General features: G+C 50.4%; 11 protein-coding genes across 11 annotated transcripts; 4 read left to right on the forward strand and 7 right to left on the reverse strand.

Moving 5' to 3' along the window:
- Positions 1-66: 66 nt before the first annotated feature.
- Positions 67-1,917, reverse strand: M436DRAFT_84920 (glycoside hydrolase; the record flags this gene model as incomplete). The annotated part of the gene is made up of 5 exons (XM_013568714.1): positions 67-222; positions 273-1,338; positions 1,390-1,582; positions 1,629-1,823; positions 1,872-1,917. 5 exons carry the CDS (start codon positions 1,915-1,917, stop codon positions 67-69), a joined length of 1,656 nt encoding a protein of 551 aa, XP_013424168.1.
- Positions 1,918-3,072: 1,155 nt separating this feature from the next.
- Positions 3,073-4,165, forward strand: M436DRAFT_54991 (Golgi GDP-mannose transporter; the record flags this gene model as incomplete). The annotated part of the gene is made up of 3 exons (XM_013568649.1): positions 3,073-3,183; positions 3,234-3,699; positions 3,750-4,165. The coding sequence occupies 3 exons, from the start codon at positions 3,073-3,075 to the stop codon at positions 4,163-4,165; spliced, it is 993 nt and encodes a 330-aa protein (XP_013424103.1).
- A 378-nt stretch (positions 4,166-4,543) lies between these two features.
- On the forward strand, positions 4,544-5,483 carry M436DRAFT_54899 (CDP-diacylglycerol--inositol 3-phosphatidyltransferase; the record flags this gene model as incomplete). Its single annotated transcript, XM_013568629.1, has 4 exons — positions 4,544-4,643; positions 4,696-5,069; positions 5,116-5,270; positions 5,330-5,483. The coding sequence occupies 4 exons, from the start codon at positions 4,544-4,546 to the stop codon at positions 5,481-5,483; spliced, it is 783 nt and encodes a 260-aa protein (XP_013424083.1).
- A 169-nt stretch (positions 5,484-5,652) lies between these two features.
- M436DRAFT_75635 (uncharacterized protein) lies at positions 5,653-7,676 on the reverse strand (the record flags this gene model as incomplete). Its single annotated transcript, XM_013568715.1, has 3 exons — positions 5,653-6,293; positions 6,369-7,320; positions 7,401-7,676. 3 exons carry the CDS (start codon positions 7,674-7,676, stop codon positions 5,653-5,655), a joined length of 1,869 nt encoding a protein of 622 aa, XP_013424169.1.
- Positions 7,677-10,145: 2,469 nt separating this feature from the next.
- Positions 10,146-10,307, reverse strand: M436DRAFT_33824 (uncharacterized protein; the record flags this gene model as incomplete). The annotated part of the gene is made up of 1 exon (XM_013568578.1): positions 10,146-10,307. A coding segment is annotated over one exon (162 nt), but the record flags the coding sequence as incomplete, so codon positions are not given.
- A 1,659-nt stretch (positions 10,308-11,966) lies between these two features.
- On the forward strand, positions 11,967-12,794 carry M436DRAFT_84923 (uncharacterized protein; the record flags this gene model as incomplete). Its single annotated transcript, XM_013568716.1, has 1 exon — positions 11,967-12,794. One exon carries the CDS (start codon positions 11,967-11,969, stop codon positions 12,792-12,794), a length of 828 nt encoding a protein of 275 aa, XP_013424170.1.
- A 255-nt stretch (positions 12,795-13,049) lies between these two features.
- M436DRAFT_84924 (uncharacterized protein) lies at positions 13,050-13,781 on the forward strand (the record flags this gene model as incomplete). The annotated part of the gene is made up of 1 exon (XM_013568717.1): positions 13,050-13,781. The coding sequence occupies one exon, from the start codon at positions 13,050-13,052 to the stop codon at positions 13,779-13,781; it is 732 nt and encodes a 243-aa protein (XP_013424171.1).
- A 66-nt stretch (positions 13,782-13,847) lies between these two features.
- M436DRAFT_54766 (uncharacterized protein) lies at positions 13,848-14,744 on the reverse strand (the record flags this gene model as incomplete). The annotated part of the gene is made up of 1 exon (XM_013568608.1): positions 13,848-14,744. One exon carries the CDS (start codon positions 14,742-14,744, stop codon positions 13,848-13,850), a length of 897 nt encoding a protein of 298 aa, XP_013424062.1.
- Positions 14,745-16,424: 1,680 nt separating this feature from the next.
- Positions 16,425-17,344, reverse strand: M436DRAFT_55017 (uncharacterized protein; the record flags this gene model as incomplete). Its single annotated transcript, XM_013568657.1, has 2 exons — positions 16,425-17,120; positions 17,216-17,344. Coding segments are annotated over 2 exons (825 nt in total), but the record flags the coding sequence as incomplete, so codon positions are not given.
- A 1,233-nt stretch (positions 17,345-18,577) lies between these two features.
- M436DRAFT_66730 (calnexin-like protein) lies at positions 18,578-20,435 on the reverse strand (the record flags this gene model as incomplete). Its single annotated transcript, XM_013568669.1, has 3 exons — positions 18,578-19,105; positions 19,162-19,946; positions 20,000-20,435. The coding sequence occupies 3 exons, from the start codon at positions 20,433-20,435 to the stop codon at positions 18,578-18,580; spliced, it is 1,749 nt and encodes a 582-aa protein (XP_013424123.1).
- A 1,496-nt stretch (positions 20,436-21,931) lies between these two features.
- On the reverse strand, positions 21,932-25,045 carry M436DRAFT_84927 (uncharacterized protein; the record flags this gene model as incomplete). Its single annotated transcript, XM_013568718.1, has 1 exon — positions 21,932-25,045. The coding sequence occupies one exon, from the start codon at positions 25,043-25,045 to the stop codon at positions 21,932-21,934; it is 3,114 nt and encodes a 1,037-aa protein (XP_013424172.1).
- Positions 25,046-25,630: the final 585 nt, after the last annotated feature.

Here is a 25,630-nt window from a genome sequence, read left to right on the forward strand (position 1 = left end):
AAAGTATTTTCAGACATCTCGAGTATGAACGTTGCAGCCCAATATCGTCGTTACAATAGTTTATCCTCAGACAGTTAAAGTATAGTCTACTGCATTGCCGGACACCCTTGGGTAGAATTCGAAAGTGAAGATCACATCCTCACCCAAAGATTTCACAGCATTCACAGCCGCAGCTGTGATGATCAAATTGTTCGTGTCCCAGTTCCACTGAGAGTTGTACGTCTGTGTCTACATGTTAGTGTCGTGATCAATATACTAAAGCTGTGACTCACGGTTCTAGCATTCTGTGAAGGTCCGTAGTACTTTGTAAAGTCATCGACCAGATAGGTCCCGTTCGCAGTGACTGCTTTGACGGTCGCGGGTTTGTTGATACCTTTCCATTGAACGGGGATGGAGATACTCGGGCCGTTTGCCGCAGCTACGGAGCTCGAGGTGCTGTTTATGGTGGGTGTGTCCCAGAGTACGAGATTCGAGGTCAAGTCAGCACCGGAGGAGAACTCGAGAGTCAAGTTTGCAATGGAGCCGGGGCTGGCGGAAAATGTGAAGTAGGAACGGAGCAAAGAGGCTGAGAAGACAATGGTTTTGCCAAAAATCGAGTTGTCGGCTCCTCCTGTCAACAAATTGTTATCGTCGCCTGTAATTGAGACCAAACTCGTGTTGAGAGGGATGATGTAAGGAAGACTTTGAGAGGTCACATTCTGACCGACACGCACGAATAGGTCTGCATTGGTAAATTGTGTCATGGCATCGGGATCGGTGGTGCTGTCGGGCAGAGCATTGGCCTCACCACCAAGAGCGGACATGTAGATATCGATAGCCGTCTGATCACGCCAGATATGATTCGCACGGTCTAAGAAGTCGGCGCCGTTATCCCACAGCACCGTCGAAGTGTTGTACTTTGCTGCTGTACGAACAAGAAAATCGAAGTACCTCCAGCGGGCTGCTATTTCAGTGGCTACTGGTGATGCCGCCCATTCGCCGATGATGAGAGGCACATCGGTGAAGTTGTAACGAATGTTGGCGATATCTGCTTCAAGAGCAGCTTTGTCTGCAGCTGAACCCCAGATCGTGCTTCCCCAGGCAGAAAATATGAATGGATAAGGCGAGTAGTAGTGGTACTGAATCGCCCAAGAATTGGTGATGTTTGTTGGGCGGATGAAGTATTGTGAGGTCAAGTCGCTGTTTTCCTGTGGACCATTGAGGGTGACCACACGCTCGGGATTGAAACCACCAGCATCGCTTATAGCTTTCAGGAACAAATTTTCGAGCTTTCTCAACTCAGCTGCATGTGCTGCGGTCGTGCCCGGAGGTTCATTGATGGGCTCGTAAGCCAGCAAACTTGGTTTGCATGCCAACTTGGTTCCGATCTAATACCACAGCCGGTAAAACTTCTCTTCAATCTGAGTGTAATTTGCACTGGCTTGGGTGACATCGGCCCATGTCCAGGAGTCATGATGAACGTTGATGAGAACATACATGTCACGCTCGAGAACCATGTCGACCACATCGGATACTCGCTGGAGCCAGGACGGGTTGACTATGTAATCAGGGGCTTCCGTATCGAAGTGATATGCCCATGTCACTGTGGTTGTTAGATGATTGTGTTTCAGAAAGACAAAGCATCTTACCTGGTAGTCGAACTCCTTTGAATCCCGCCTTCTTCACATCATCAAAGGTCGAGGGCACAACTCGAGGATTTCCCCAATCTCCCTCGTCTGGAATTCCATCAAGAGTGTTACCCAGATTCCAACCAGGATTGATTCCATCTACCCAAGATTGAGCCGAGACACGAGAGGATGTGCCATTGCAAACGACCCCCGACCCTGTCGAGTTAGTGTATCTAAACACATGTGGACTGCTTAGCACCGAACGGGCAAGGAAGATGGTGAGAAGACTAAGCAGATGTTTGTGCTGCATGGCGCACATGAAGATGAACAGTTGATGATAAAGCGATACTTGCTAGAAGTTGTAGAGCGTACTTATACTTTTGTGACAACCACCATAGAGAGTCCAAGATCCCGACCTCGAAGCGGCCAGGCCTCCTCAGCCGAGACCATGGAAGCTATGTGAAGGTGCATGCAGCATGTAGTTCAGGGCTTGTCACAGGTATATATGGATGTACCTCGTATTAGGCTATCAACCACACGATAAATCAGTCGCCAGGCTGTCCCATGTCAGAACAAATTCGACCTAGAAGCATGAGCCATGGTCAATAATTGCACTCACAGTGAATATGAATCCGCTCACTGCGACGGGAGAGAAGAGAAAAAGAAGTCCTTAGATGCAGTTTGTGACGAGCTTGTGGGATTGTCGCGAAACGGCAAATCTATTCACCGCGAACAACCTCCGACTATTGATCGTCGCATGCACGCGCATCGCTTAGATGTTGTCGAACTCAAGCTGTCTGAGAACCGTCGTCCAAGGCGAGTCCAAGTGAACAACACATTCCACCAATGAATTTGAGACCAGACGGCACAAGCGCAGCTCGCTTAACAACCAGAAACAAGAACGAGCAATAAATCCACGAAGACACCTCAAGGTGTCACCCGCGCTCCGAGACCTTCACCAAGCGAGACACAGTACTCCCAGATCTATCTGTCCAATGAACGGCGTCTTAAGCAATCCTTTTGACCATGTGATATATGGAAATGATGAGAATTTCGTTGATACTAGGATGACCCTGCTCGGCTTAGATCCTTGATGAGATCGATTAGATAAGAAGCCGAGTACGTGGCAAGGAGGCTCAGCCACTCCCGATCGATCCTTCTCCGGACGCGGGCAGGAGTAGAGCAACAAGTTAACCCCTGACAAGAGTTTTGCAATCTTCTTATCGCGAACGACGTTGCTCATCCCTTTCGTCGAACTTTGCCATACAAGATCTTGCGGTAGCTTTGAACTCTCCGTATTTTTATCTTCAACACCACCCAAAGAGCTCCAACAATGGCTGCCAATCAATCTTACGCGAAAGTCCCGGGCGATGAAGAAGCGGAACAGTACAGCAATGGCGTCGAAGCAACGAATCAGACAACGTCGACGTCTACGGCATCGCCTGCCAGTATTACCAACTCACCGATGGTCGCTATTCTGTCATATTGTGGAAGTTCGATTCTCATGACTGTAACCAATAAATATGTTCTGGGTGGACGAGACTTCAATCTGAACTTTTTCCTTCTCTGCGTTCAGGTATGCTGTGGCCAAATACTACAGATGGTTCAGTGACTGATTGTCTACAGAGTGTAATCTGTCTGGCCACAATTGAGGGCTGCAAACGCGGCGGTCTGATCACCTATCGCGAATTCAACATGGCTCAAGCCAAGAAATGGTTCCCCATCTCTGCACTTCTGGTCGGCATGATCTACACCGGATCAAAAGCACTTGCATATCTCACGATTCCGGTTTACACCATCTTCAAGAACCTGACAATCATCTGCATTGCTTATGGCGAAGTGCTCTGCTTCGGAGGCTCGGTGACGCGCATGGCTCTTGTATCTTTCGGCTTGATGGTGCTCAGCTCTGGAATTGCTGCGTACGCAGATGCGAAGACCCCTGCTCAGCCCGCTGGTGGTGCGAGTGACGGTGGCTTCCTTTCCATGTTCAACCCTGGATATGTCTGGATGGCACTCAATTGCATCTGTAACGCCGTCTTTGTTCTGGCCATGAAGGTTCGCATCAAGGTGACCAACTTCAAGGATTTCGACAGTGAGTGACAGACACAAGAGCGAACAAACCTCTGCTGACTCAGCCTGCAGCCATGTACTACAACAACCTTTTGAGCATTCCCATTTTGCTAGTGTTCTCCATTCTGTTCGAGGATTGGTCTTCTGCCAACGTCGCATTGAACTTCCCCGCCGACAACCGTACATGGGTGATCAGTGCAATGATCATCTCTGGATTGTCTTCGGTTTTCATCTCTTACACATCTGCATGGTGCGTACGCGTCACTGGTTCGACTACATACTCCATGGTCGGCGCTTTGAACAAGCTTCCTCTGGCAATCAGTGGTCTGCTTTTCTTTGGAAACCCAGTGACCCTCGGCGGTTGCACTGCTATCGCGCTTGGATTTGTCAGTGGTCTGGTGTATGCCTATGCGAAGATCAACGAAAAGAAGGCCAAGGAAGCAGATGTCTTGCCAATGACCAAGATGCCCACAACAAGGGAGACTTGAGGTCAATCAAGAGCTTTCTCGAGCAGAAAAGTATGATGTATTTGACGCAAGCTGCGAGTCGGCGTGTAGGATGCCGTTCGATAGAATTTAAATCATTTCCCATAGAGCAGCTAATTGTAAGACTTATACCTAGAGGGACACGCCTTTGCATGACCTCCAGGAGGCCATGCAGACTGAATACTAGGAACGAGATTAGTCTTGTCTTAATACCGAGACGTTGTATATTTCCTCTTACGGCCGAACTAAGCGTGACGTACCGGCTAGGCAACAGCAATCCTTCAATCTCAACTTACACTCGTTATCTTGCTGGAAACATGACTTTGCAACTAAGCATCAGTACCCATGAATCATCAAGCCTTGCGTCACAGAATCGCCGGTATGCAGGCCCAAACACCTGACCAAGTGGCAGATACTGCACAACCAAGTTCAGCTAGCAACACAAAAGAGAACATATTTTTGTTCGTCCCAAATCTTATAGGTATATCTGCAAGACTACTCTTCAATGACTTGGTCTTGACCAGCAAACCTAGGCTATACTCGAATCATCCTGGCTGTGATCTCCCTTTACTTCATGCCCTTGCACCCTCTCCGCTGCAGCTTCATCTATGCAGTTTCCTGCCTCCTGGATGCCCTCGACGGCTATTTCGCACGCATCCTAAACCAGCACACGAAATTCGGTGCTGTTCTCGACATGGTGACTGATCGATGCACCATCACTTGTCTACTTGTATTTCTGGCCACGGCGATGCCTAGATATGCCATGGCTTTCCAATTGCTGATAAGTCTTGATTTGGCAAGTCATTACGTGCATATGTATGCAACGTTGAGTATGGGTGGTGGAGGCAGTCACAAGGATGTTGATGCAAAGAGGAGTTGGCTGTTGCATCTGTATTACTCGAACAAGGTAGGACTCAGATGATCTGGCTGTCCTTCTAGGCTGACGTGGTTAGATTGTGTTGTTCATGCTTTGCTTCATGAACGAGTTGTTCTTTCTTGCTTTGTATCTTCTTGCTTTTACTGCGCAGGAGGACTTACTGGCGGATTCTCAGATGACTAAGAGTACCCGAAGCGAGCCACGGTCGGCAAGAGCGATGGAGATTGCTCGGTAAGAGAAGGATGTCACCACCGCAAATTATGACGTCGCTGACATTTATTCTTGCACAGGACCAATAAGATACAAAGCTCTATACCTGGGATACTCGTGTGGCTCTCCGTACCGCCGATGCTGGTCAAGCAATACATCAATATACAGCAACTGATCGTTGCAAGTAAATGGCTTGCTGAAGGCGACGCTGCAGAGCGTGCGAGACAGGAATAGTCAGTCTTTGCTACATGGAGACTTGCTTCTCAATGGTCTAAGATTCGACGCTGAGGGAAATATGTGGGCGCAGAAAACGCTTGCTTGAATTGTCAACATATACTAACGAGATGATGATTGATGCCCGACACCCAAGTCGTTTCTCTCCAACATCTGCTCGCACCATACATCACCTATACAAACGTCCACGCTGCAGATCTGCCACATTACCGCTGCCTATAGCAATATATCCAGCCTCCTCCTCAGACGCTGTATCTCCCAACTTGGCATACCAGTCTTTCATCAGTATGGACCTGTCCGTACTACCAAGCGTAGTTGGCACGAACACTTGGTCTTCAAATGAGCTGTCTTTGACCAGCGATGAGATGTTGAACCCAATATCTGGTCCAAGACGGCAGATAGTTGCTATCAGCCCACAAAGACCTATAACGGCCGTGATGGCGGATGATACCAGAAGTATCACGAACCAGACCAGATTACATCTCAAGACCAAATTGTCTCTCGTCTCAGTAGCCGTGGCAGTGAGCAACGATGAGTTTCTCAGTCTTGCTATGTCCGCGGTGAGATTTGAATTTCGAAGGCCTTTAGGTATCGCAGTGGGGGCGATCATTGCCATCCAAAAGGTATTGAATAGCTGACCTAGACGCAGCGCAAACGTTGCATTCGATAGAACCGTGACAGCTGGTATGTAAAAAGATTGGTTGAAAGGATTCGATGGATCGATGATGAACTTTTGATACGGGCTCGCCTCCCCTAGTGTCCCCGCCGGAAGGGCCTCGATGAGAGGGATGGCGAATTGGTAGAATGCACCTTCCCAAAGGTCGAATGACGTCCAGTTTTCCGGCGCGTGCGATCATCGCGATTTTCTGATTGCGACAGCTGTACAATTGTCCGATGAACAAGAGGCGTTTACTTCGACATACGTTGTCTTGATGGTACAGTTTGCAGCGATCCAGTGACCAGGATCATTGTTGTTGTCCATGTAGGTGATGTGTCTCGGTCTCGTATTGACAGGAGAGTCCCAAGGTTCCGAATTATCGTGCGTATTCACCGAGTACAGATAGAGATTCTGTGCGGTATAAGATGTTGTGTTCTCAACTGCTGACTCACTGGAATCTATGAACAGCCCCTGTGACGCTGTCAAATCCGCGTACGAACGGTTGTCAAAGTGACCAGTACTCGCGTTGACCCCGTCACCCAAGTCTTCGAATACAGGACATGCGAAAGTCCAGTAAGATGTTTCGATGGAAAAGGATGTCGTCAGATTGTTCGCTAGCGTGATCGTGGACAACGGTATTCCGATCAAAGATGCAAAATCATCGGTCGACTTGAGCTCCTTCACAGGGTACCACCCATCTCCGTCTGCCGTCATGGTATCCAGACCCTCGACCCAGGGTATCTTTAGATTACCCCAGTTGTCGACATAGAATGACGAACTAGCCGAGCTTCCCAGCATTGCTGCTCCAAAAAGGACGTTTACCGGTACAAATTGCGAAGCAGCGGGCACGCCTGCGTATGTGAAGTTGAAGAAGTCTGAAGTGGTATTGACATACTGAAGTGGCCTTGAGGTATTGCTCGGTTGTGTTGCTGTGTCGATGATGCGTAGCGAAGCTTGACTGCCTAATGGTGAGAGTGACCAGACTGCTACAAGTAGCAAGCCCAGGAAGCTCCAGGTTCTCATCTGGATCTGTGTAAGAACTGTCTGGAAGATCGTAATACTACCAAGTAATCGGTCGAGCGTTCCGATCCTCCCGCCTTTCTCGAGCTTCCAGAATGCGATAGATTTGAGAGCTCTACCAACAACAGCGGCGAAAAGGATTGGGTATATGGTGGGACCCTGTCGTCATTTTCGATTAGTCGTGGTCAACGAAGGCCGTGATTCGAGAGAGAAGAATTGCCTTCGATTGCTTGACTTACTAGATTGGACAATCTCACAAGGAGCTTCACTTGTGGGCTACCCATTGGCTTCTTCTCGTGGGTCTTGACCGCGAGAGCGTAGGAAAAGAACATGCAAGAGAGGACTATGGCAAGTACGTCCATCACAATCCCGAAGATCTTGCCTGCCTGCCACAGCGACAGAGCTCCAGGTTCGACTCCATATTCATGTCCAGTATAATCGGTACTGCTAAGGGATGTATGTTCGGACTCGATTATCTTTGTTGGTATGGGTTCGAATCTTGCTTGTTCAGCCATCTCAAGCGTCTGAACTGTTGTGGTGAATCAGCTCTGTTCTCGCAGAATAAGATTGACGATATGGATGAAGATGAAAGCGAGGCTTTATAGTCAGGAGCAAGATCTTTTAGCACCAGTTCTCAGCGACGAGGCAATGTATATAGAAGGTGGGCATCCCATCCAGACTGCGCATTCATGCATTCACATGACTAAACAGAGCACAAGGCTGTATTATCCTGGGAGGCTGAGTCTCGGGATGAAATCTCTACGTTCCCAACGCTCTCGCTTGCGGAAAGTCCTCGCTCTGCATGCAAGTGATATCATTAGCCGTTGATGGAAGGAATGAGACACTTTTAGTGGCCAAAAAGAAGGTAAAAGTACAAGGTTTGAGGGGCCACCCACAAAGGAATGCATCAAGCTCAGCTCAAGGATACCACAAGGCAAGTATTGCCCGATTAGCGAGAAATACACAATGGACTCACCATACTTTGCATACAGCCAGGCACCTTCAAAGCCATGTGAGAAGCTAGGCGCGAGCAGAGCGGTAGGCGGAGTCTTCATAGCCCGCATAATAAGAGGCTGTGAAGAAAGGGTGTCTTTGAGCAAGTGCTTGGTCGAGTAAGGCTGATGGACCCGACCTGCGACCCCTTAAGGTGGCACTTGCTCACAATAATCGCGAAGCTTGGAAGGGAAGAGCTGTGTACACCGCCTCCATGGATCATGACCATGTCAGGCTAGGCCGTGCATGTGCATGTGCATGTGCATGTACATATAGACGGTCGGCTAGTAAGACAACTCCGTAACTATCACGTCTTCAAGACTTTACGAATTCTAAGCTTCAATATTAGTAGTATTAGCACATATGCATGATGATCTCGGACAGTTTATACACCGTGCGTCTTACAAGCTACATGGCGTTCGATGAAAATAAACTAATAGCGCTTAGACGTTAATCGATACATTCAAGCTGTTCCCATGAGCAGTTCCACTCGATATATGCATCGGTTGTCCTCTATGAGTGTTGTGACTCACACTGGCAAGGCTCTTGCCACGCCGGCGACCGACTCTTGGAGATCTTGCCATTTCACGCTTTGATGATCCTAAGACCCGCATCGTCACTCTGCGACAGTTGGCCACGCATGCTTTCCGCGCATTTATCCATCTCTTTCTTACTAGTACGGGCTATCTCTCCAGTTTCCCAACCTTGCAGTGGATGGAATAATAATGCTAGGGATGAGCACTTCCACACTAAAGCTTTGTCTCGATGACTCTGTATCATAGTGTTTAGAAGAAGTATGACACCAAGAAGCACAATGCTTGCAGGGAATGCAAGCCACTCCCAACGAACTCGAATATATTGTATTTGAATGGAAGAGTCGCCGAGATTGTGTATAACATAATCTGATGTAACATTCCGGAAAGTGTTGGTCAAGCTTGTTGCAATACTGTTTGCCATGTATGGAGTAGAAGGGCTGTTCAGCATCGCAGGACCTAGTGAGAACGTCGATGACGGCCCAGCATCACCGAGGAGATACTCAATGAAAGAGCCTGTGTCTAGTACGCTGACGAGAAAGTTGGAGAGAGTCTGTGCATTGGTAGATTGAACCGTGAATGTCGAATTCAACCAGGTCGGGAAACCAGATTCGGCCTCGTAGATCGAGTAGGGAACATCGCCGGGTTTGTTCCAACTTCCTCTGGGACTTAAGGCGTATTCTTCAATATGAACAGAAAAGCTTGGGCCTTGAGCGGTTGCGTTGTGGAGTACCTTCGCGCACCAAGAAAGAGAGCATTCATGTATGTCCAATGAATGGCCCCAATCTAGCAAGAGTGTAGCGAAGCTGATTATTTCGCCCGTGTCCGAAATGGTTGATGTCCGAGCCGTAGTGTTTATTCTGGTGACGAAGCTCATCTGCGCACTCGAGTCATAAAAGTGTGATTGGAGAGTGAAGTTGTTAGGCGTGGTGTAGTTGCACACCACTCCTGAGGTCCAGTCGGCCATCCCCTTATTGTACAAAGGAGACCCGCCTTTCGGACATGCTTTTTCGGTTTCGGCAGTCACATCAGTACATGATGAACAGATGCCTAGTGTCGCAAAAGTATTCCATATGCAAGAGGAATTCAAGGGACATATCCATGTATCACCCGTAGGACTGTCGAATATCGCGTTGACAATGGCTGCTTGGATACTCGCATTAAGATTGGTGTCGATTCCCGCGAAGCGTGGGCCATCTTCGAGGGATGTCAGTGATACAATCATCGATAAGAAATGCTCTACCTAGCATCTTGTTACATACTTGAAACAGCACTAGGTGCGGGGGCGTAGAACTGAGTGGTTGGGTATGTCGCATTATCTTTGACTGAGAGAGGGCGTAGGGGAAATTGCAGTACTTGTTGGCTAAAAGGTTCCATGAGAAGTGTTGCAATCGTGATCACAGAACCCATGATCACAGGGAAGCGGTATTTGATTGGAGATGCGAGCATAGACACTGCCCCAGCTGGGCCTCTGCTAGCATCGTTGAAGGCTTGAAGGTCAGACAGAGCTTGAGGCTTTTGTTTTATATGAAGCCATGACAGCTGACCGATGCAACTGGCTGTGGAGAACATCAGTGCACTTCGCGAGATCGTCACCAACTGAGACAAGACGGAGTTTGGCAGGTACCGAAAATTTCACGATGAGAGCGGATGGTTCTGGTAGGCAAGCAAGACGCCAGCGGTCGATACAAGCGAAGCAACACTGATACTGATAGCTAGCACTTCTCGCCACCACGATCTCAAGATATTGCCAAAGCTGTTGTGTGCGTTTGTCGGCGGCTGCTTATTCTGGAATGGCCCGCCTCGTTCGCTTGAGATTGAGCCGCTTGTGACAAGACTACTCTCCGCCTGGTCGTTAGTTGGGCAGACATAGTCCACTGACTCAATATTGGTTGAAGTAGTCAAGACAGCTACCCGAATCTGTTAGAAACGTGCCATCGGATCTTGGAAGCAACTTACAAGAGTGTTTGGGTGTTAAATCCTCAAGTTCGTAGTCGGTTCCAACAGTTTGAACAAGGTCTACAGATGATCGGGAGACAGGGTCGTTCGACTCAAGGCGCGAATATGGTGTGATCGTAGCTTGTAGAGGCATATTGATAAGATAAGATATTGCATACAGGAATGCTGACCGAGCCGTCGAAAAACAGAAGACCGCTTCATTTATCTGTGAGACCTGAACGAGGCCGAGCTAAAGCTGCAGCTAGTGCAGATAAAGATCAATGATGAATTAGGAAAGCATTATTGGGCCTAGGAGGGGTGCAGACACTTTCACTGCAGCCAGAAGTGCAAGGCGCAGCGTGACTTGTATCGTGATAGTCGCACAATAAGCTGCGATTGGCTTTCAGAAAAAGGCGTCCACGGCGCGTTTAGAAATAGTTGGCTATCGACCCCGACGGTAATGTTAGCCTCATACTGCACTCCTTGAAGGTACCTGTGATCTCTCAGTGCTGGAGGAGAAAAGAGTTGTGGACCGCCATCACGAATCGGGACCACATCGGGATAGCTCATGCATATGCATGCATGCTGATTCCGGACAACAGCATACCATACACCGGGTGAAAAACCTGAAGATACATGCAACGTTCCACTAAACGAGACATGGCGGATCATTATCAAGCTGCGGTGGCTGGTCGCTAGCCAAATATATTGGCTAGAACTCCTCTGCAGATTTCATTCCTGTGAGATCTAGGCTGATCTTCACGTGCAAGCGGGAAACATCGATATCCGGCTGGCATTATTAGATCTATTTGTAGCCTGGTGGAAGGGAACCTGCGATGTCTTGTCCGGTCTACATACAATCGTGGTGTGGATTGCGAGCGAATGACATATTGGGGGGCGAAGAGTAAGTGACAACCAACATCCTGCACGACGAGGTGTCTCTGGAAAGAGACCACACAAGACGACATTGCGGTCCAGACGAATGCTTTGTTTAGCGGACGAAGACGGTTGCTCGTTGACGCGCTCGGCGGTCACGGCTTCAGGCATCTCTTGCAATTTCATCATCAAGTCCATCGCACACTGCTTCCTGCTTACAAGGTATGCCGACCATGTTGTTGAACAGAGATGACATGTCGCTGTGTGTCGTTGTGAATTTGGATGCAACGATAGAAATCAAGGACTTGTACGCAAGAGAGAATGGTCGAAATCGACCGCCCCATGACGTATGCTTCGAGCTCGACAGCAGCTGCCCAACCTCGCCAACCACCGAACTATTTTCTGCCTACCTTATGGCTCTGAAAGCTCGAACTCTCAAGTAGACCAAATTCTGGTATCTTCAAAATGGTCACCCTTCCCTTCGAGATCCTTCTGGAGATCGCCAAGTGTTATCCACCCATCACCAAAGTCCAAGATCCCGACGACGTCTTGGAAGAATACAACATCGTGAAAAACACACTCGCAAGTCTGTGTCTTGTCTCAAAAGCATGGCGCGATATCGCTCAACCCTTGCTGTATCGAACTTACATCAAGACCGAGAAGACCGACATAGGAATCGATCACGATGAATACAATGAAGCAAAGATCGACGCCATGGTGGCCCAAGGAATGGACATCACGAAAATACCCGAAGAAGAATTCGAGTATACAGATTATCGAAAACCTATTCCGCTCGAGATGTTCATTCGCACGATATTGGAACGACCAGACCTTGCCGAGCAAGTCGAATGTCTATCCATCAGCAATTACTGGGACGAGAGTGAACGTCGGCCATATGGGCGCACCGATGTCAACAAGGCTCTGGGCGAGGCAATGTATAATGCCAGTCTCAAAGTTCCACCGCAAAAGACCCCGTGGGAATGGCGCTATCCTTCAGAATGGCAGGAAGACTGGCGCAACGAACTTCGCGAAGGTGATGAGGTTGCAGAGGTTGCCTTGCTGATGGTCCTATCACCCAACATCCGATTCCTGAATCTTGGGACATCGTCTAAAACGTTTGGCGCATATGTCCAGGATCTTTGGCGCCAACTTCTCGGCTCACAATCGAAGGAAACCAGAGAGCTTTACGGGTTTGTCATGGAGAGCCATGTGGACTTTCTATCGCAAGCCGAAAGGCCCGCAATCTTGTCACGCTTAGAGTATTCCAGTGCGAGAGCCGATAAATCGACATAGGAGAATGCGCCGAATATCGATATCGTTGAAGAGATTCTAACGATACCAACGCTGAAGGAATTCTATTGCTGGGGTCTGGAACAACCGTCTTGTGAGGATATCTGTCTACCACTGACCCACCTCAAACGAGTATACCTCGACGACTGTAGAGTATCAGAAGATGCTCTGGCCTGCATAGTAGATGACTGTAAGCAGCTGGAGTGTCTAGATGTGGTATATTCAGAGTGGAGCCGTTGGACTGGAGTCACGCTCGGCATGCCATTCTTGGTCACTCTGGCGTTGCGCAAAGACACTCTGAAAAGATTGACTCTGCTCCTGCCGCCATCGTTCAAGCTACGCAATCACCATTCAAACATCACTGCTCCGTTCGATCTGCATCGACTCACAAACCTCGTCACCCTCTCTATCGACTACGCAATCATATTCTCAGAACGCGAGTCGCGACCGGGAGAAGATGACCGGTACAATCCCAAATTCCCTAAGAACCTCCCCAGATCCATCGAGCAGCTGCACATACAATGCTGCCGACTCGACCAAGGCATGGCAGGGTATGCTTTGCTTCTGCTCGAAGCAAGACGTAGGTACAACAAGCTCAAGACCTTACAAGTCACCTACGAGACATTCGAGGCGAAAAACGCTGCAGAGAAGAAGCAAATGATCTCGTTATCATCCACAGTGAGATTGTTCAAAGACTACGGCTTGGAGCTGAGAATCGAGTCTGAGGAAGGCCAATTCATAGTGCCGGCCGTGTTTGAAGACTCGGACGCTGCCAAGAAGTATCGAAAATTTGTACTTGACGCGCCGGATTCCGACTCTGACGATTGGGACGATGTCGACAGTGATGATGATCTTGATATCGCTGATGATGCGGATGAAGAAGAGGATGAAGATAACGACAACGACAATGACGTAGATGATGTCGAGGATGAAATGGATGAAGGGACGCATACAGGAGAACAAGGCAGATATAACCTGAGGCCAAGATAAGGGTCCAGATGGACTAGTACCGGTACCATAGAAGTCGTGTAATATAATTGATAGGCCGTACAATATCTAATCAACTCCCACTCCAGATAACATCGACATCCACCAAAAGTATCGCCACCTCCCATACATTCCTTTGTCATTGTAGAATTTTCCCTTCCTCGACAACCTCGTGACAACGCCAATGCAAGACATGATCAACACTGCCTGCTCTAATTCACTCTCCGCATTGATCATCCACTGCACAGCCGTCCGTTTCTTCCCCTCCTTCGTCGTCGTCAAACTCGCAATCAATGCACCTCCAGTACTCAGATCACGAAGATCATATCTTGCTGGCGTCGGCCCAGTCACATCACCACCCTGATACGTCCACACCAACTCTTTAGCTCTGAAGTTCAACCCCTTAGGCACCTTCAGCGTGAATGTTTTTGGATGCGGATATCCAATGCCAGCAACCACATCCACTAATGGCGCGTTCAGAAAGTTCTTATTGTCCAATCCGATAATAGCTTCGTTTCCATCATCTCCCTGTCCCACGATAGCACAATGGATGCGAAATGTATTGTGAGCTTCTGGGAAGGAGAGACATCCTAGCGCTTTATTGGATTTGGAGGCTCCGGCATGAATCCACACTTTTGAGTCTGAAGCGTGGTCGGTGACGAAGCAATACCGGTCTATATCGTTGCTTCGGACAAGAAGTTTAGAGCTTATGACAGAGGCCCGTACGAAATTGTAGATGGGACGGGTGGTGGTGTCTAGCGCTGCGTCTGAGTATGCTGGGATCTGTGAAGGTCTTGAGAGTCCTGAGGAAGGTGATCGCATGCGTGAGACTACGTGAGCCGGGATTGCGATGTCTTGAGTGCTTTGGGTGTTTGCGCTGTAAGCTGGGAGGTCTGGGTCGACTTGATTGCCACTGTCGCGTCTGACCGCTGGAAAGCGGGCAGTAACTGCTGCACTCTTTTCCATCGTAAATTGCCGAGTCCTTGTATCGTGTGCGGTTCAATCACAGAAACGCGGCCAAAAGATCATTTGAGGCAAAGATCAAGGGTCCGCGTTGTATTTGTATGCATCATCAAGGTGGGTGGGTACCCTCGTAACAGCCTTGCACCCGAACAACTGGTTCCAGACCGCGAACGTGATCATGAGGCTTTAATTCTCGCAACTGAGGCACATAGCGACCAGTAGGCACTCTATCTTATCATAGTGCCCTGGCAACTGATGATCCTTCGAGTTGTCGGGCGCGAATTACCTGTACACAGGAAGGATGAGATGCTGCCGTCTTTGCCGGGCTCGCCAGCCAAGACATTGCAACTGACGTCCCTCATGTGCGACAGCTAACAGAACATACACATTCTACTCACATGCCATACTCTCAACTCGGCAGATCGAGGCTGAGATTTAGGTGGTAAGTACCAAGCTCGAAGGTTTCACGATTGTCGCTCTGCACTGGAGCTCCACGGCCGACCGGTAGGACAGCAATTCGCGCGTACCCACCAAAGCTGTATTCGTAGAGGCTTCCTTGACGTATCATCGCCGACGGGTCTTCAAGTCGGCAGCCTTCGAGAAGTTCCACGTCACCAAAACTCTACTGATGATGGAAAAGAGGCTTCAAGCGACGGAATGAGATGATGTCCAATGCCTTCGAGTCTACATCTCACACCTCCCACTTCTGATTTTCTGTGAAGTTATGTTTGATCAAGAAAAGCACTTCAGCACGTACGGCCACAGTCAGCTGAAAACTGGGCATCCCGTCCGCTCTGCCATACATAAGCAGTTGAACGGCAGATTAGTACTACGGTGGGTGACCACGTGGGAATCCCTGCTGCTGTACGTTTTGTTTGCATCCTACCAAAACTTTTTGCTCCTCACCTACAGTGCTGCTCATTCCGATCTCAGATCACTTGAGATTGATACATGCGATGCGCCAAGGATAGATCCGTGACGCGTGCAATAGCCACGTTATTGAACAGTTAACCATTCTCTAGATTGTGGAACGTGGGTGCTGATTACTTTCATCATGATACTGTAGTTCTCATATGTTCGTTAATCTGTCTAGGCACAAATTTATTTCTTTGGCCGCGTTCTTCTCCAACTGGATCCCTTAGCTGGGGGCAAGTCATCTATTGAACCCGCTATAGCTGGAGTCCTATGGAAACTAGCACCAAGAGAAGCTGGAGGCTTCGTTTCTGCTATGGCTGGGGACCTGTTGAAACTCGCGCCAAGAGACGATGGCGGCGTGGGCTCTCCTATCGCTGGTGTTCTATTGAAGCTTGCACCTAGGGGCTGCAGGATGGTCGCGCCTCCTCCTAAAGGCGGTGTTTTACTCCAGCTTGCTCCGAGGGATGACGGTGGACTCGTTACACCCGTCAATGCCGGTGTCTTGTTCCAACTGGCTTCGAGCGGATTTGCTGTACCGCCCAGTGCTGGCGTCTTATTCCAGCTGGCTTCGAGGTCCATCGGGGCATTTGGCGCTTCATCCACAGCTGGAGTTCTGTTCCAGCAGGATCCAGTAGGCACAGGACCGTGCATTTGTTTCGTGTCGACCACGACCAAATTCACAGTCGCTTCCTCATCCGTGATTTCCGTTTTGGACATGTCCGTGCCCATGAGCCGCGAGGTGAAGTGTTGTCCGATGCTTTTTACGCTTCTCATGAGTGGCCGCAAACATGCCAGGGAGACTGCAGTGATACCCAGTCCTACTTCGATGACAGTAAGGTTGATCATGGGTGCTGATATGGCGTAGTAGTTGGGTCGAAGATTGGGATCAAGGTATTCGGGACGGAGTAAGTAGTCGCCAGTGGTTGCTGTTCGCGCAATAGCGGCTACAGAGCCACCGCAAGCGAGTAGCAACAGACAAGAGGAGGAAATCTTTGCTGCGCGACTAAGGTTGGAACGGTATAGTGTTACAGTGGGCAACAAGGCGAAGACCCAATCTGTTGCTGCTGACAGGATCCCGTGGACATACAACAGCGCGGTGAAGGCTTCCAGCTTAACACATTGGCCGGTCACATGTTTGTGCATGATGTTGACAGGCAGACCGCACTGGAAGGTAGCCAGGAAAATACCAACCACGCAGGTGGAGCAATAGAAAAAGCCGCAGCCCAGCACAAGCCATCGCTGCCATTCGACGATGAGAAACTTCCGGAAGAAGATTGTCAGAGACAGCTTGAAGACCAGGCAGGTAGCTTGGAAGACAACTTCTCCGACGAGCATGGTGGTGATAACGCCATTGCCAGTCTCGGCAGAGAAGACGGGTGTCGCGGCTTCCTTGCGGGCAACCTCAAATGCGACGATGCAGAAGGCTGCGAAGCCAGCTTGGGCAATGAGGATGGTCCAATCGTCCTGTAAAGGAATGCTAAGTTAGCGAGGTCACAACGAGGGCAAGGCATGGTGGTGCGGACTGCGTTGACACGCAGCCCTAGGGTTGTCCAACTCACTGCTTGGAGACCGCTGGTCAAAAAGCGCGATCGAACCCAGATTCTCAAAAGTACCGAGGCCGTCGATAGTGACAGACATACAGCCGCAACAATGGTGAGCGACTCGCTGGGCACACTCAGCGAAAGCATGCTGTCCGACAAAGGTTGGTTGTGAACTTCGACCCTCTGCCAGAGAGGCCACTGAAGAATGAAAGTGACATGGGCCTTGACAAGTAGAAATCAAAGGCACAGAGAGTCATGTTCCGTTACTGTCTCAGCGAGTCTGGCAAGCCGAAGGTCGAGCATCCAGTAAAAGACAGTGGAACATCCAGTGAAACGTTAGTAGACGTTGCACCCGTCGAAGGTTATTCACTTCGACCAATCAACAATATAACTGCCGAGCATCGGAACAGCACATAGCCATGGTTCCTGTGGTTTTGCAGTTGGATCTGAGCAATGAACCCAGTCCGTGAATACGCTTCTGTTTTTCTGTTCCTCCGTCGTGCTCGAAGTCGTCAAGATGTTGTGCAGGGCTAATCGCTCGTGAAGGTACCTGTGTTGATTGTGGGGGCTGATCCGTCAATGCTCTTCCCACGGTCCGGCTGATCAACCACTCCGGCTCCTACCTGTACCAGACTCGTGGCACTTGTGACGAGTGCGCAGGGATAGACCGCTCATCCTCAGAGCAAACCCGAGCAATAGGTCGCGTGCTCAGCACATCTCTTGCCTTTGAATTACTCGACTCCCAACCTAGACCCTGTTTCGTGACTTGTGTCCTTTTGCTAAATTCTCTGGCGAGTCAGCCCAAGGGACATTCTTACCTATTCGTACCTTTCGCCCGTAGCCACACGCCGTTCTAGACACAACTCGGCCGGGTTTGTCAAGGGCGTCATTGCTGCCATGTTCTACGGCAACAATGTGTGCAACCCAGAAGTCAAGGTCGTTGGATGTGGACTAAGAGGACAGTATTCGTGATTATAGAAAGGGTATGAGGTTTCATCAAGGTTGTTGCTCTTTTCGGGAGTCGGAGTATGCAATCTATATGCAACTGCCGAACGGCCGATGCATAACAGTGGGGATGATTTTTGCACAACGGATTTCGGATCTTGTAAAAACGCGGCAACGTGGCGCTACAAGTCATGCAAGCAAGTCACGACTCACAACCATAGAGACAGGTACGAATGAATCACTAGAAAAAAATTGAATCATCAACGGTATTGGTAACATATCGTATAAGCTCAAGTTTTTCAACTTTCACAAAAACTAGCAAAAAACGTAGCCTCTTGGCTGGGTAATAGTAATGATCTCAACATCTTCTTTTCAACCACTCTTCTCTCTTCCTCCTGCCATTGCCTAGTGAGGCATTGGTGACCAAGCCTCGACCTAAGACGACTTGGTGGCACCGCTTCTCTGCTGAACCTCAGACTTGGCAGTCTGTGCGGAAGAGCTGACAGCCTCGGCGGCCTGGTTCTTGGTGTCGACAGCAGCCTTCTTAGCCTGCTCGGCCTTGGCCTTGATCTGCTCCTTGCTAGGGGCGGCAGCGGCACCACCACCGATGGCACCGAGGAGAAGAGCGATGACGGTAACAATGAGAACACCGAGACCGCCAGCAACCTCGGGAACGAATTGGATGGCCTGGATGGGGTCACGCTTGAAGATGGTGATGAAGAGGTCGAGCTTCTCGCGGACGTAGAGGACGGGGTCGTCGGCGAACTTGAGGTCCATGGGAGACTTGGGAGTGTCCTTCTTCTCGTCCTCCTTGGGCTTGGAGGCCTCTTCCTCAGCCTTCTCGGCAGCGTTCTTGACCTCAAAGGTCTCCTTGGCGAGCGCAGCGGCATCCTTCTCGGAGTGGCCGATGTAAATGTTGTCGAAGAGGATGTCGTTCTGCATGGTCCAAAGCTCGAAACCGATCTTTACAGAAGTTAGTGTCGTGCATGGTCAAAGAAGTTACAAAGGTCAAGACTTACGGCACCCATTGGCTCGAACTTGGAGGGAGTCTTCTCCTCAAAGTAGTCGGGGTTAGAGATCTTCTGAGGAGCCCAGATACCCTTGTAGGCAGGGTTCTCGATCATAGGAGCGGACCACTTGCCCTTGTACTCGGGGTTTCTCTTCATGGGAGACTTCCAGGGGCCACAGCCAGAGGCGTCATCACACTTGGGGTTCTGAACGAGAGGAGGCATCCAGTCACCATCCTCCTCATCATCCCAGTCCTCGGGCTTCTCGGCCTCAGGGTCGGGGATCTGGAGAGGCTCGTTCTCGAGCCAGTCGGCGGGCTTCTCAGCCTCGGTGTCCTCAACCTCGAAGGGAGCCTCCTCGTCCCAGTCAGCAGGCTTCTTAGCCTCGGGGTCAGCGATCTGAGCCTCCTCAACCCAGTCGGCTGGCTTCTTGTCTTCAGGGTCGTCAATCTCGGTGGGAGGGTTGACGGCGGGAGTGAAGTCCTCAAGGAGGGAGCCGGTCTTGAGCGAAGCGCCGTCGATCTTGAGCTCGAAGGTCTGGTCGGGGCGGACGATGAGGGTGTAGAGGGAGGTCTGCTTGCTGATGCGGGCCATGGGAGGGTTCTTGAGGTGCTTCTCCTCGTACTCGCCAGTCTTGGGGTTCTTGTGGCGGAAGATGAAGTGGACCTTGTTGGTGGAACCGCACTTGTCAGGGCCGAACATGATGATGTAGGGCGAGGCGTTGGAGAACTCTTCGGCGTGGAGTGCGCTGTTATCCTGGAGGAGCTTCATGTAGGCACCTCCACACTCAAGGCCGGCTGGAGGTGTGTCAGAGAGGTTTGTGTAGTACAGAAGGGTGGTTCATGCTTACCTTGGAACTTTGCCTCGTACTGGACAACCAGAGTCTTGTCGGTGTTGTCGATGGCCTTGGGGAACTTGGCCGAGATGGCGTGGTGAGCGGCCTTGTCCTTGAGCACCAGGCCCTTGTCGCCGTGCATGCCGCGGAGGACTGAAGGCTCCTCGACCTTCCAGGTGCCAACGTAGGCCCATTCCTCCTCGGTGCCCTCCTTCTTGGCCTCGGACTTTTGCCATCTCGACTCCCAGTCGTCGGTGAACTGCTCGAGGAAAGGAGCCTTCAGAGTGGTGGGGGTGAAGGTGGGCTTGCTGACAGCGGAAGAAGTCACAGACTCGACAACCGAAGCAACAGACGACGAGGCCTCGACGGCGGAGTCCTCAAGGTCTTCGAGCACGTCGGCACGAGAGACGGCGGCGCAGAGACCGACAGCAAGGATATTCTGGAACTTCATCTTGAATGTGGATTGATCAGTTCAGGTCGAGCAAACAAAGACGAACAAGAAGCAGTCGTGAAGACAGACTGTCCTTAAAGCATCGAGTTGCACTGACTTATCGCCGGCGAGGACACGTTTGAACCAGTTGGCGCTAACCCAATGGGGGAGCTTCACCATCTGACCCCGCTCCGCAGTTCGAAGACCTTCACTTTATTTCCACTCGAGTATTACCGCCATCTCTGTTGGTTTGCTATCACTCTTGTGACATGTCGCGCGTATCCCAGTCGTGATATACTTGCGAGTCGAACGACGACGATATCGTTGTATACAAGCTGCCGACTGCAAGTGGAAAACAAACGCGGCTCGCACCTTCTACATGCCATCCCGCGAGGCTGGGGATCATCCTCAATCAAAGTGCACTTAGTCATCCATATGACTTCCAAGAACTCTCACTCACGCAATTTGGATAAATGCTCGCATATCTGGCAATTCTTTCTACACTATTTGCAGGAACTTCTGACCAAACTGCCTTTTTTCCCTCGCTCTCCCTCGACATCCCGTGTCTCTTGCAACATGCTGGCTGCTTAGAACATGTTCATGTTCCACTCGACGCGCTCCTCGCTCGTGATGTGAGGTCTGCAACTGGAGTAGTCGTTCGGCCCGTGATTGGCATAATAGTCAGGTGTTATCTAGGTGGATTGTTGAGTCTGCGATGCTGTGAGTGAGGGATGAGGTTTTGCTGTGTTGTCTGTTTCTGAAAAAGGCCTTCATTTTGCGGGTTCGATGGTATGGAAGTATCTGGCTGAGTGTGGTGCTCAAGCTCGTAGTGATGGGACATCTTTTTATATGGACTTCACTGCCATTGTCGTGTCTACCAATGTCTTGTGTGCACTGAGCTCACTGCTCTTTGTTCTATCACATCAGTGTTGGATGTCTTGACTCTCATGGTCTGAGACAGAAACAAGTACCACAGGCTTGGATCATGGTCTCTGTACAACTCAAGATCTTCGTACCCCTTAATGGGATCTATCGATGACACATTTCGATGAGAAGCGTGTCCAAAATGAATTCAGAAAGGTTATTAATAAGGAACAACCTCATGACATCCTGGCCTCGGGGCTCTCGTATGGATGATATACCGAGATGTAGTGGGGACCACCCTGTCGTGTATCTTCTTGACTCTTCTCGTACACCGCAATACCTTGTATCATCAATTGATCATCGTGCAACCAGTCGAGGAGAATTAGAAGTCTTTGTTTGAGCCGCACAACTGATCGTGCAGGTATCAGCAAATGATAGTGCGTCCCAGTAGCTTTCGTAGAAATGCAAGGCTGGTAAACACAGTTCACCTGTTCGTGTCACCAAACTGTGAACAAAAAAGAAATGCGGCTTCATGTGATGATCGATACGGGAATCTCCAGGATCATACAATGCAAACCGCAATGCCTCCCTCATTGATGCAAAGGTATATACGCAAGAGCTCATCGTGGGAAACAAAACAAAGCAGGGCGTAATCAATACTTCTGCCTCACACCTCCTCTCAATCCTTCCTTCCACAGACAACAAATGCTGTGCTCCTCACACCATTTCTGCACCATCCAAGGTTGCAACTCTTCTTGCACCAAATCCATCACACCTTCTGCATCATCTACCTCGCCAGCTTTCTTCTTCCCTTTCCCCTTGACCGGCCGTGGCACTGAAACTTCTAACCGCACGCCTTGGCTGTTGAGCCACGCTGTCAAGTCCTCAAGCACAATAGGATCGTAAAGAAGAATTTTCTCATGCCAAGTGGGAGCTTTGTGATCACGACTTAGTGGCGTGGAGCGAACAGTACTTGTTATCTTTGGAAACAGTGTTGGCGCAAGACTAGCAAATTCTGCCGAAAGCTGTTTAGCACTGCATCGCGCGGTCGAGGTTGCGATAGCCGGTAAAGGTGGTGGAGGCGGTCTGTCAAAGTCTAGTGTGGCTTTGGGTGGAGAGGTGGGCAGACGTCTTGGAGGAGAGGGTGCGTGAGACGGTATCTCGACATCTGATATAGCGTCAATATCGAGGTAATCAGATGAGGGTTCGACAACTGATGATTTTCGAGGTCGACCTCTTGGTCGTGCTGGTGAGGCGGGATTGGAAGCAGGTCCAATTTTTGGAGGTCGTCCTCTCGTTTTGGAAGGTGAGATCATGGGCGACCCGCTAGGGCTGATGGACTTTCGTCGTGGGCGTGGCGCTGGTGACACGAGACTGGAAGCAGATCCAATCTTCAGAAGCTTACCCTTCGGTTTGACTTGTGATATCAGAATAGGGCTGTGAGCCATGTCTCGCGGTCTTGCTTGCGAAGGACGAAGAGAGTTCCGAGTCGGGCTGGCGGCAATAAATCTCTCTCTAGCCTCTTCTCGTGCTGACAAAGCTGGAGAGACGCTCACTATCCGTTTGGGGACGATAGGCGATCTTGTTGGAGCCGCAATGCCTGTCGTTGCTCGTAGATGACCAACCGATCGCTTCTCTGGAGGATCTACATAGACCACATGTGGTTCGGCGATGTTTTCCTTTGAGAGACTGTCCGGCTTCGTGCTCTCGGGATCGACTAGCTGTTTTGTGATATTGGTATTTGGGTCGCGAGTACCAAGGACACGTCGAGGTACGGCTTCTGTTTCAGGGGTCGTATCCAAGGAGATGATTTCATGCATGATGGGAACTACAGATGCCAATGTCAACTCCTCTGCTGAAGACTTTCCAGGCACATGAGTTGTTCGAGGTGGGCTACCGCCAATCTGATCGACATCCACATATCCAGAATCTGGCGACTCGAGTTCCTTGGGGGCTGACGATGATATCGTCAACACCTCAATCTCCGGTTTAGTCTCAGTGAGACGAAACTCGGGAGCAGATTTTGCAGTGCTGGATGGGTGCTGTGTTTGTGGAAGCACATAGTCTGGTAGACCAGCGTCGTCATTATCGCGGCTCTCGTCAGAAGCAAAAGTAGAGTCCTCAAAGTCCCTAGCAGCGGACATCCACAAGACTCTGTCGGCCTGTCCGATAGATAGACTGGTCCCGTGCGGAGCAGACGGCACATGAGCACAACTTGCGGCACGTGAGTTGTCAATTTGCTGTGAGGATATCATGTCTTCAGACTCCTTTAGTGCCTGCTGTAGGTCGCGAAGCTCGGTGGGAGATTCTGCAGCAGCCAGTTGGCTTGAGCTTCCGAACAGCCACTGTTGTTTCCTAGCATTCTCACGAGCGGCTTCTGGAGAGTCTAGCTTGATGTGAATCTCGGGCACACTTATTTGGACTTTCTTGAGGGCTCTTTTACGCTTTGGAGCTGGCTTGTTCTCAGCGAGACCACCCGTCGTTGTTCCTGTTGGCTTGACAGGGGCAGAGTCAATCTCAGGCAGATCTACAGCAGCAGTCTGTGGTTGTGGGAAAAAGTCCGAGATGAGCCTTGTCTGATCCTCGTCGGTGGCGGCAGGTTGTGGGAGGTATGCAGCAGTAGCGAGGGCAGTGATGGTGAGCGGTTTCTTCTTGGGCGCTTTTGGCTTCTTAGGCGGTTTAGGCTTTGGTTCCTTCGGCTCTTCTGGCTTCTTGGGTTCCTTTGGCTGCTTTGGTTCCTTTGGCTCTGCAGCTTTCCTCTTTCGCTTCTTCGGCTCTTCAGCAGCCGCAGACACATCGACAGGATCCAGACGTTTTCGCTTGGTGGTAGGACCATCGCTCGGAGTTCGAGAGAGAGCTGGAAGAGGCCTGGTATCGTCTTGTCGGTAGGCAAAGTCACCCATCAGTTTGGTAAAGTCCAGTGCTGCGGGAGCATCACCAGCATCCTCAACGTCGGCAGGGACATGTGTGGCAGGAGTTTCGGAAATGGGCGAACTATCGCTGCTCTGCTGAAAGGAAGGAGGAAGGGCTGATTCTGTTGGCGTCGTCCAATCTCGTCTACGAATTGGGGCGGGATCCAGTTCAAGTAGCTCAATTGGAGCTTCAACATGGAGAACAGGCTTCACACCGGGGTCAACTGCCTCTGAGATGTCGACCTTGGTTACTTCTGAGGCCGCGGTCGGATCAATGGCGACTGGTTTGGTCTTCGCCTGGACCTTTGTCTTGCGAGGTTTGGGTGGCGGCTTTGGCTTCTCAGCAGCAGCAGCAGCAGCATCATGGTACAGGACATCCGCAGTTTCGACAGACTTCTTCCTTGTTCGTTTCGCTGCAGGTTTGGCGACCTTGGTAGTATCTTGGGCAGCTGTATCATCCTCAATCGCGACTGCCTTCTTTGAACGACCTCTTTTGGGAGCAGGAGGCGCGTCTATTGCTCCTTCCTGCTCGCTGGTTGTGGCGGCCTGTCTCTTACGCGTTGTCGGCTTTGAAGGAGGCTTGTCTACGTCGCCAGCATCGAGGCCAGCATCGGTGGTGGTCGTCGTCGTCGCCCTCTTGCGAGGCCTCGGTTTGATGAGAGCATCATCTGCATCAGCCGCTTTTTTGGGTCGCCCTCTCTTAGGCTTCTCGGGAGCGGCAGTCACGTCTAGAGACTCGGTATGGTGGAATTCCTGTGGTTCGAGGTCGGCAAGAACAGACCTTGCGGTGACGAACCCTTGCGGGCGTGGTACCGGCTGTAGAGATGACAGCGACGGTAGTGATGGCGAGCTCATCCTGGTCTTGTGGTCACAGGCGCAACGGAATAAGACGGACGTTGTCGCGAACGCCCGCAAGACGCCTACATTCTTAACGCGGATGGCAATCTTCAATGTGCTACCCAATTTGCAGCGTCGCGTTCAAAAGACCTTCGAATCAGTGTCGCGTTCGTGTAGAATGCTGTACCCTCGCATGGTCCGCATAATCGGGCGGAGAGAAAGCGGTCGCGGCTGTGTTTCCCATCCTCGGAGTCGGAGCTCACTCCTTCTGATTACTGAACAACCTCCTTCTTAGACGGATAACGCCTTTTGCGCGCTACAGCACACTCAGGTACAAAGTACTCATGGGCCACTTTCTTGCCACCCCGCAGCCGCCTAATTTGCCCTACATTTGACCGACGATCCACTCCTTGGACAGATAGCATCTCACCAGAGAGCTTGTCTTCGCAGATCCTCTGGGAGGCAAATCGCTTCTGCAACCTTCTACCTTTCTTCACCATGTTCTGAGCCACAAACTCTGTGTTCTTTTTTTTTTTACTTTAATCTGCATCAACGTCCTCCGCTAGGTCCCGGCCTTGTCAGAGGGGTTCTACTCGTCTTCGA

The sequence above is a fragment of the Aureobasidium namibiae genome (genome assembly GCF_000721765.1).
Source record: "Aureobasidium namibiae CBS 147.97 unplaced genomic scaffold scaffold_18, whole genome shotgun sequence".
Lineage (NCBI taxonomy): Eukaryota > Fungi > Ascomycota > Dothideomycetes > Dothideales > Saccotheciaceae > Aureobasidium > Aureobasidium namibiae.